The sequence below is a fragment of the Sparus aurata genome, chromosome 7 (assembly GCF_900880675.1).
Source record: "Sparus aurata chromosome 7, fSpaAur1.1, whole genome shotgun sequence".
Taxonomy (NCBI): domain Eukaryota; kingdom Metazoa; phylum Chordata; class Actinopteri; order Spariformes; family Sparidae; genus Sparus; species Sparus aurata.
The window spans coordinates 13,001,498-13,012,553 of NC_044193.1; the positions used below are offsets into that span (position 1 = coordinate 13,001,498).

The following is an 11,056-nucleotide window of genomic DNA, read 5'->3' on the forward strand; positions in this document are numbered from 1 at the left end:
TGAGTCCAAACTATTCTTAACAAACATTTATAGTCATTATTTACATATTTCTATCAATCATATTTATCCTAATCATATTGACCATCTTTGTATAATATACATTAAAGATATGTCATTTATACCATATCTGACTAAGCTTTTAAAATACAAGGAATATTGTGATGCTTTTTAAAACACATAGAATAGAATAAATATAAATGTGTGGCAAATATAAGGTAAAAGTCCTAAGTCACATTCCACCACAGTCTACCTTGCAGACTACCTGCATGCAGGCAGGAAGAAGTTCACTGTATGCAAAAAAAGGGAGGAGGTGAATAGATGGGTGTTGAACTGAAGTGTAAATATAGCCTACTGTTTGAGCTCAATATGGGCGGGGTGCTTTCATCCAGGTTTGTAATTTTTAAATGTCATCAAACTATAAGACGACATGTAGGACACCGTGTGTAGTGTCTGCAGTGATTAGATTAGTTGTATTAGCAAGTCAAACAATTTGCCTGTTGATCCATTTAGAAGGCGGAGGAACAAGAGGAGAGTGAGGGTTGATGGGAGGGACAGGAGATTTGTAATTGGAGCAGGTATTCTCCAAACCTGCTATAACCTGTCGAACCGCCTCACAGATACCTGTGAGACAGGCAGACCTGGTGGACCTGCGTCCTGAGGTGGAGTTCAGAGTTGGACAGACGTGGTTGAGGCACCTGTATTATAGAGGGGCACCCATCCGTTGCTTATCCACTATGAAGTAAGTCTGATATTCGTGCCTAGGCGACAACACAGCCATCGGCTATGATTCCTTTTGTGAAAACAGACGGATTCAGATGATTTCAGCTCGGTCGTCACCTCTTAGCCAGAGACGGAGTGAGAAATATGAGATTTAAGGTCCAGCTAGCTCGTTTTCTCTGACAAGTCTTCCCGGTCGTCCCGAGCGGTCACGCGAAGCTAACTTCACCGCTGTCAAGCGTCGTGATTCGGGAGCTCTTGTAGTCTTGGAGACGGGGCAGCCACGTCCCAGTCACTTCACCTGTCTTGTTCAAAATCATCAAGAACACCGTCGAGGATGGTTTTTATTTGATTATATGATTTGACGACACCGGTGAGTAGCGTTACCCCCCGCTTTGAGCTCTTTGTAGCCGCACTTTTGTCCAGAATTAACGCTAACAGAAAGATGCGTTAGCTAGCTTGTTAACAGACAGCACACGCAGGACAACTAACGTTAGCTAGCGCGTCGGGGCTCGGCTCTCTGTGTGTTGACGTGTTTTATAATAGAGATGCTGTTTTAAAAAAAAAATGCATGGAGTCAGGAGACCTTCTCTCAGCATCTTAAACAGACGTAGGCAGACATATTGTCGTATGTCAGTATTTGTGGTAGACCGTGTTTGCCAGGTGTAATGAGCACGTAGGGTCAATATAAGGATACGAAGGCGTTTGCTTCTCAAAAGGAAATTCCCGTTCTAAAACAAGTTGATCTACATGGTTTGTTATCCTTTTGCAGGTGACAGGCTGCATGACTGGAAAAATGCATCATCATCTGGGCTGCACTCCCGTGTCTTGGCCTATCAGAAATATATCCTCTAAGAAACTGCAGTGATGTTGTAGTAACGGTGCATACATCACACAAGAAAACTACAAATCCCTGCAGGAGAGTTAGTATATATACAATGGGACATTAAAGATCACATCAAGTTGATGTAATTCTTGACAGCAACACTAGTGGTCCATAACAGTGTATTAAAGTGATTTTCCATCTGGGTGATTGGTTTCCTGATGTGACTGGAAATATGGATCCTCTGGAATAAATCACTCACACCCTTAAAGTAAAGATAAGTGTGTAACTGCAGTATCATCAGTCACCATGCACAGCCCAGCTCCTGACATCGTAGCAGGGTACCCAAGCGGATGTGTTGCTGATAAAGATGCCAATCCGGAGACTACCTTAGGGAGTGCCTACTCTCCGGTGGACTACATGAGCATCACCAGCTTCCCCAGGCTGCCAGAGGACGATATGCTGTCAGGGGAAAACACCCTGAAATCAAGAAAAGATGATGATAACGTCCTGAGTGAGCAAGATACAGGTGTGTCAGACAGGTCAGATGCAAAAAATAAACCACAAACTCTATTATTGAGTGTGTTAAGGTTTCCAGGTGTGGATTCATGGAGCAGCAAGATTTGATTGTATTGCTCATTACCAGAGGCCAACATGATATGCTGAAATGTCTATTTATTAGGATTAGACCAATCATCAGCCCTAGCTGATTATCCCGACCGATATTCAGCATTTTCCAATTATTTGTAACAGAGATTTTTCTGTCAGATTTGCAATAAAATAATCCAATTTAAAAATGTGCTACTTTGGCTCTGATGCAACATCCTCTCACACAACGTCCCACCTCAACAAAATCTGATTGGAAACATGTCACATTTAATAGCCTATAAATACTGAACAGTCTGAGTCTGCAAAATAACTAGAAACTATTTTTAGTAAATGTGGTGGAGAGGAAGAATAAAGCACCTAAAAGTTCTGTCCAAGTTTACTGTCATATATGGCAGCAAGTCCTCAGATATAAAATCCTGGAACCTAACACGTTTGGAAAATCTTAGTATAGAAAAACTAAAATGACTGATCGAATATCGCAGTTGCCAGTTAATTTTCTGTCCATCAAATTGCAATTGCGACTTTGTGGATTACACACGCAGAATTCAGAAACAGGCAATTGTTCTCCATTTAATTGACACATTTTGAATAGAGTTTGGTGTTTGAAAACAGTATCCAAATTAGTGATTACCTGCTCTTTGTGCTTCCGTCTTAACCTTTTGATTTGTGCTGTTTGTGTCAGACCCAGATCTGTTTCTGAAGTCGGCTCGCCTCCAGCGTCTTCCCTCCTCAGCTTCTGACCTGGCTAGCCAGGATATCGCTTCCCTGCGGGAGACAAGCAGAGACCCCTTTACAGAAGAGTGTGCCTGTCAGCGAGATGGATTGACAGTCATCATCACAGCCTGTCTCACTTTCGCTACAGGAGTAACTGTAGCTCTCATCATGCAGATCTACTTCGGAGACCCACAGGTAGGTGTGGATGTTGTTCATATGTAGACACATTTTAAAGGTGTTGCTCTTGTGAAATATTTGCAAGTGATTATCAGATTATGAGTAACTCTGCATGCTCCACTCATGCCATCCCACACAAGCATTTTAACAGTCTTCTCCATCCTGCTTTGCGATTCCTCCTGTTTCTTGCAAGATCTTTAACCAAGGCGCAGTGGTAACAGATGTGGCCCAGTGTACATCTCTTGGCTTTGACATTCTGGGAAAACAGGGGTCCAGTGTTGATGCTGCCATCACTGCTGCCCTCTGTTTGGGAATTGTTCACCCTCACACTTCTGGTATTGGAGGGTATGTAAAAGAAAATATTATAAATAGGACTTACAATGAGGTTCTTGGACAAAGCAAAACCCTGTTCTCTCATTGGATTTTCTTTTAGTGGTGGAGTTATGTTGGTGCACGACATCCGTAAAAATGAGACGCGGGTCATCGACTTCAGAGAGACTGCACCCTCTGCCATCAATGAGGAGATGCTGCATATAAACCTTGATCAAAATGTAAGGTGTTTATTTTAGTGTGTCCTATTTTGTAACACTGAGATGTTAAGAATGAGAACAGGTGATATTGTTTTTGTTACTTTTTAATGCTGATGGTAATGTGTGCAACCTGTTCATGCTGTTGCATTTCAGCCCGGCCTGCTGGTGGGAGTACCAGGCATGCTCAGTGGGATGTATCAGGCACACCAGCTCTATGGCAGGTATGTTAACTATTATGTAATACTATTTATGATTGTTTTGTCTTCTCTCCTTCCATTATGTGTCATAAAAAGTTGTAGTCTGGGGTTTCTGGAAATAATATTGCATTCCTTTTGTTAAACTTCTGCTTCATTTGTGAGGGACATTTGAAAGACAGAAGATATTATATTAGCATTTTTAGATAAGCTTAGCAAATGCTTACATTTACATCAGCTTTGACAAAAGCTGTGCCTTATCTCAGAGCTAAATGAGTACTATCTCAGTGAAAGCATCACCAGCTGTGTTTTAAAGAGAAGACATTGTGTATTAGGCTGCAATTATTCTGATGCTGTGTAATTATCATGATCCTGGTACCTCAAGTGCTTGGAGGATGCTGTTACAGAATGAACTAACTTGCTTCAGCCACGCTTGGAGATTGCGGATATCATTTTGGAACCTCTCAAGGATTTCAGAGTGTTAATCTAATGTTTTAAACGACTGTTAACAAAGCCAATTTAGAATGACTGTTTAATTCCCCAGAATGCCATGGAAGGATGTGGTTACCATGGCAGCAGATGTAGCCAGGAATGGATTTAATGTTACTCATGACCTAGGTAAGTAAAATGTAATATATCCTCACCAGTAACACAGCACCATCGTTATCTCCCGGCCTCAGTGTTCCCAAACAACACAGGGTGAAGACATATAGATGAGGTATGGCCTCATTTGCCTTTCCTCTCTCTCCCTAGCTGGAGCTCTGGCAAAAGTTAAGGACCAAAACATGTCAGGTGTATTTCGGGACTTATTCCTCCCAAACGGCCAGGCTCCCCTCGCCGGACTACTCACCAGGCGTCTCGATATGGCAGCCATCTTGGATGCTATCGCAGTTAATGGGATATCCGAGTTCTACAGCGGAAACCTAACGCAGGAAATGGCAGCAGCAGTAAGAAAGATTTTTTTTCTGTCTCCGACTATGATTACATAAAAGCAGTCATGAATTTTGCATGGTCTCCACAGGGAGTTCCTGTTGCACTTTCACATGGCTTTTTACATTTTAGCCTGGGTGAGGTAATATTTCAGTGCTGTTGTGATAAAATAATTATGTTGGTTAATAATGACTCATGGTTTTCTCTGAAAAGGGAAAATGGAAAGATTTCAGGATGGTATTCATTAGTAACAATAATGTCACAAAAATAATATTTTAAGGGGTGATAAATTATTTCAGATGTAAAAAATATAAACAACACATTTGTTTATTCTTTATATTGTATAAAGTGAGCATATGTATAATGAATTATAAAATCAGTGGCCACTTTTCATTTGCTACACCTGGTAAGGCTAATGCAATCCCGTAAATCTACTTTAATGTGTATAGCATAAAAGTTAATACAATCATATGTTTCAGCTTTAAGGCTAACTTTATAGTAAGTGATGTTGCTGTACTGAACTGTGTTATATTGAGAAGTGTTAATAATATTCTGATCCCTCAAGGATGTATTTATGGAAATAAAAAAGGGATTAAGGTTTTAATATAATCTAGTCCGGTACAGTACCACCTTTTAACTATAGCCTTAATAATAAATATATATAAAGATTCTGACTGTACATTATATATGTATCATACATTTATAGATAAAATATTTATACATTTCAATAATTGTACAGTTGTATGTTATACAAAAAAAAGGAGGGAAATGCAAACACGTTGCAGATCACCTTATGACAACAACTCATTTAAAAAATGACTGAACAGTTTGATTAACTGACCTTTGACCAGATATAGCTGTAATCTTATAATGAAGTCATAATGAAGTGTAAATATAAGCCTCTATCATTTAACTTAAGGGACCCTTTTATTTGAGTGGAGAGTAACTCAACCCTAAAGACACACACAGCTAAACAAATATCAAACTACAAGCACCAGAGGTCAAACCAACAAAAGTTTTCACTTCAGTTCACCAGGCATCCACTGAGGGTCAACCATTTCTAAATTTCCCTGTTAGTGACAACACTGCAGTAAGACAAAGCAATTTAAAGTCATTATCCAATTTTAATAGGTGCAAGCAAGAGGTGGAGTGCTCACAGAGGATGACTTTGGGAACTACAGCACAGTCTTACAGCAACCAGCAGAGATCACCTATCAAGGTAAGTGTATCTGTTGTGTTTACGTCAGTGCTACTAGAGGAAGAACACAACTACAGCATAACATTCACTAGAGTTCCCTCTCTCACACAATATTAATTATGTCCCTTTATCCCTTTCCTACCATTCTAAATCTTTATAATCCCACAGCTGCTCCACCGTGCAAAGTCAAGGCAGTAATGAAGTTTACAGTAGCTCCCAGATGTTCATTAAGCAATACTGTTGGTGTCAGCTTTTCAGTAGCCAGCCATCCCCCACAAGCTCCTTGGATAAATATGTTCTCTACTTTCTTCCACTGTTTCTGTAAATACAGTATGTCCTTTAAATATAAACTGAACAACCATAACAATTCCCATTGCAACAAGGCGAAATGTGTGAACCGTATTATACACCTGCACATCTGAATACTCACATTGTTTCATTTATCTCATCTGCTGTATTTTACAAATATTAAAGTTGTTATTTTTTTTCTTTTTCTTGTAGATATTTATAATTTGATCATTTTCCATAGACATATGTGTGCAAATGTTTTAGTTTTTAGTTTCTTTACGCTATGTACTCAACTATTGCAATTTTCCTTTTGCATCTTATAGATTTTCAGTTTTTTTTTATCATATTTTATTTTTCCACTGAAGTGATTCCTTTTTCAAAGAAGTCGTTAAAGTTTTAATCATGTGTTTTGTTGGTCTTTCTGAAGGACACCATGTGATGGCGGCCCCGGCCCCACATGCTGGTGTTGCCTTGCTCACTGCGCTCAACATCTTGGAAGGCTACAACATTACCAGCCAGGTGCCGAGGAACAGCACCTACCACTGGATTGCAGAGGTGGTGTACAAACTGCTTCGCCACTACACAGCATAAGCAGTGTTAGATGTGCAGTAACTGATATGATTTTAACACAAGTCTTGATTTTGCGTCACTGTCCACAGGCTGTGAAGATAGCTCTTGCCCTGGCTAGTTGGCTTGGAGACCCCATGTATGACACTTCTGTTGCAGAGACCGTTGCCAAGATGCTGAAGTAAAGATCCCTATGTTGTCATTAAATATTCAATGTTTATATCCATCCTAATTCAGTAAGGCATTTTCATTGAACCCTTGTGGTTTCCCTCTTAAAGTAAATCACAGGCTTCCGTGCTCCGCCAGATGATCAACGACTCTCAGACCTTCCCTGTCAGCCATTACACTCCATCATTTACCCTGGAGAAGGGTTCAGCAGCTGCCCAAGTCATGGTCATGGGCCCGGATGACTACATTGTTTCAGTCATGAGGTACATCCTGCTTTATTTGAACTGCTGTTGCACATTGTTTAAACGGTTAAGAGCGGATTAGTATCCCTGGAAAACCAACATCACTTTTCTTTTTACGCTGCTGTAGCTCTCTGAACAAACCATTCGGCAGCGGGATCGTGACTCCTTCAGGAATCCTCTTGAATAGCCAAATCCTGGACTTCTCCTGGGCTAATAAAACTCAGAGCTCATCACCTAACCCAGTAATTGTGCATTTTGTCTTTGTGGTATTGATTGATTTCTTTTTGAAAAATTTGCTTGTAGCCGCTCTTAGTCCTCATGGCTCTTGTTTGTTTTTGCCCTAGCATAACACCCTCCAGCCTGGGAAGAGGCCCATGTCCTTCCTGATGCCCACAGCAGTGAGACCTGCCATTGGGTTATGTGGCACATACGTAGCCGTTGGATCTTCCAATGGAGAGAAAGCTCTCAGCGGCATCACACAGGTTATTTATTTAGTGGAATGTTTACATTATTTTATGATTGATTGATACACTTTTATTTGTGTTTTTTTTTCTGTATTGCTTAGGCAGAACTTACACAGAAAGATAGAACTGTACCTATGTTATTAACAACAATTCCTGTTTGTATGTTATTGTTCTATATGTCTTATAGTGTTTTCTGATCCGTCACAGGTGCTGATGAATGTTTTGTCATCGCGTAAAAATATGAGTGACAGCTTAGCATATGGAAGACTCCACCCACAGCTGCAGCCCGATCTCCTCCTGGTAGACTGTGAGTTTTTCCAACTGATCCATCAGCTGTGTGTTTTGGTCCAAATACAACAGAGTCCCATCAAACTATAACTGCAGGGCTCCCGACTAACCTTTTACATTGGCTGCACTGGTGAACCTAACTTTTTCATTTCACACCAGCACAGAGTCTAGGTGCAACCAATACATTTTAGTTGAATGTCTGGCCACCATGACAAGATGTTACTAGAGGAACACTGACATAGAATATCATTTCAAATTGAAGAGATCTATGCTTTAAAGGTTATGATTTCTTACAATTTCTCTTGTTTACGTGCAAGAAATGTGGGTGCAGTACAGGGTGCAGTTTCACACATGCACACACGCACACAGACATTCACAGCAACATGTGCAAGAGGCATATGCAAAATCATGCAATATACTGACAAAGTAATTTGTTGTTCTTGATATGCTAATATTTGTTGAAAGGGAATTGTCTTCACACCTACTACTAATATACTTGATTTTTTAACCTTTTATAACGTAGTGAAGATGAGGTCATATAATTATGTTGGAATATGAAAACAGGAGTTGTTAGTCACCTATTCACAAATGCATTTACAATAGTTTCAGTTGTCAGACTACTCATTAAGCAGGTTTGTTGGCTATTTAGCCCATTACTTTTTCTGTAACCTTGAATTGCATGTCATACGCTCCATATTGCATCTGTTGTTTACAATGTCTTTTCATTTTTTTAAGGTAGAAGGCTCTTTTACCAACGTCTTGTTATGCCCTCTTGCTTGCTACCATGAGCATTTTGAGTAAATATTTGTCTTTGATATCAAGTTCCTTATGTATGTTTCCTTGGTAGTGAAAAAGATAAGTGAACTACATATTGAATCCTGGTATGCTCTTACTAGTGGCTACAGCAGATTGGCTTTCTGACTTTATTTAAATACAGTTTTAATTTGCTGCTATTAACATGCAGTTATGTATCAGGATATGCCATCTAGATCAAGAAAAATAGTTCCTTTGTGCCAGTATTTACATTGTCCTCAGAACAAGTTTTTGTGTGCACTGTTCAAGGTAAATGAAAAGCTGGGAAAACACCAAGTGCCATGCATAAGGTTTACCATGACATAGCTTTCCTGACTTCCTGTGTTGAGAAAAAAATAATCTACAACTTTTGTTGCAAAAATCATGATATGTAAATGCTGTGAACCCAATATTGCAGGAATTAGATTGAATAAATAAATTTTTAGTATATTATTATAGTTTTTTTATTTGTTTATTTAGTTTGGAGTTACAGGGAAATTGCTCATTGATAATATTTCTGTAAATGTGCCAGTTTAGACATCCTGTTGCAATAAACACATAAGATGCATTAACAGAACAGTAATATTGTACAAAAGCACATAAAAACACTCTAAAGTACGGAAAGCAATATATAGAACATAGACATAGAATCTGAACACACCGTGATTGCTACACCAGCCGTGTGAACCAACGCAGAGTAATAGCTTCCATTACCACATATATATATTACATTTGAGCACTAGATGTAAACATATTTTAAGTTGTCCATTCCTCCTGCCTGCCTTATATCCTCTCTTTCTCTTTTACAGCTGAGTTTCTAAATGAAGACGTGGAGCTGCTGCAGGCCAAAGGGCACAAGGTGGAGAGGAAAGAGGTGCTCTCATTGGTGGAGGGCACCCGGAGAACCAATGACCTCATCATTGGGGTGAAGGATCCCCGTAGCGCTGATGCCTCCGCCCTCACTATGTCCAGCATGCCCTAGTGAACCCCTCCTCCCCTTGTACTCACACATAATGAAGAAGGGGTAAGAGTAACACTGAGGTGACAGCCAGTACGGGAGTAAGGAGGCTTTTCATCAATTTAAACACTTGATATACGTTAATGTCAACGTGCGGTTGCTTAACAGAAGAAAACCCTGAACAAAAAGACATGCGGCTAGTTTTTGGCGTGTGAGACCAAACAAAGCACTCTGAGCATAGGAACAGCAATTCTGATGGAAGTGAATGAACAAAATTATTTGGTGCAAGAATGTACAGACAAAATATGATAATGCCGACCATCATTTCACCATTTGTTCAAATAACACATGGAATCACATGGAATGGTGAAGGTAAAGATATTTAAACCTATTATTAAGCCTCACATTTACACACCCGAATTAGTCTATTAACTGGACACAGAGGCTGAACCATTTACTCTGCTGCTCTTTATGTGGTGTTTAACTGTGATTAGATGTTGTTTGGTACAGCTGCTGGAGTTTTAACTGTTGTGAACAATCCATGGCTCCTTGGGACCATGTTAAGACTAACACATTAACACAAAGTACATCATAAAGAACTTAAGTAAGACCTTCACATCTCAAATGACTTCCTTAAATACGACGATTGCTTCAGATTCACAGGAGTTGAATATCACTAATGACAGAGTAAGTGGATTTAGATACTTAATTTAAGAATTTGTATTTGTTGCATGAATTAATTTTTTATTTAAAGCTTGTGGCTGATTTTTATTTTATTTAACAGCAGAGATACTCGTTTTTAGAATGGGAATGATCTAATTCTTTAGACATGGTTTAAATGGAATCTGTCTATTTTTATATGAACATTTGTTGGGCTGTATATATAATTATTAACACAGGACATACGATCAGCACATTTGAGCAATGGTTGTTATTTTTTCTGTCTGTGTACTTGTGTAATGATTTTAGGTTGTAAACAGTTCTGTACAGCATTGCATTTTAATCATTATTTAATTTCAGAATGGCCAATGCTGACTGATCAAACATGTCCTTAACCTTATTGTCTCCCGTTTTGGGCATTAGTGCAATATGACTGTTGATGCTTGTTTCCTGTACTATAGAGTATCATGCCTTAAGGTACACATTTGCACAAAACCTGCTGTTTGATTTCATGCGCATTTGTATCTGATTCGAATAAAAATCAGCACCGTCCAAACCCAAGAATTAAAGTGTTTGCACTCGTCTCTGAATAATGTTTGACCCTTTGTTCCTTCATACAGTGCGTGTGCATTTGTTGCATATGACCTACTTTAGAATAGGCTTTCTCTTTCCAGACACTGAGTTTAAGGTTTTTGGATGACTGAACTTAAAAACTCAGATTATGTGTTTTACAAATT

General features: G+C 39.3%; 1 protein-coding gene across 2 annotated transcripts; it reads left to right on the forward strand.

The window, feature by feature from the left end:
* The first annotated feature begins 482 nt into the window (after window positions 1–482).
* Window positions 483–10,909, forward strand: ggt7 (gamma-glutamyltransferase 7). Of its 2 annotated transcripts, none has more exons than XM_030423746.1 (16): window positions 483–739; window positions 1,490–2,069; window positions 2,832–3,058; window positions 3,234–3,385; window positions 3,474–3,591; window positions 3,724–3,791; window positions 4,309–4,382; window positions 4,518–4,711; window positions 5,826–5,913; window positions 6,608–6,735; window positions 6,840–6,928; window positions 7,026–7,178; window positions 7,285–7,399; window positions 7,502–7,639; window positions 7,829–7,928; window positions 9,511–9,683. In XM_030423746.1, exons 2-16 carry the CDS (start codon window positions 1,850–1,852, stop codon window positions 9,681–9,683), a joined length of 2,037 nt encoding a protein of 678 aa, XP_030279606.1. In that variant the 5' UTR covers window positions 483–739; window positions 1,490–1,849. The 2 variants fall into 2 exon arrangements, with proteins under 2 accessions (XP_030279606.1, XP_030279605.1); XM_030423745.1 differs by lacking the exon at window positions 483–739 and adding an exon at window positions 746–1,090 and having other exon boundaries at window positions 9,511–10,909.
* The last annotated feature ends 147 nt before the right edge of the window (window positions 10,910–11,056 follow it).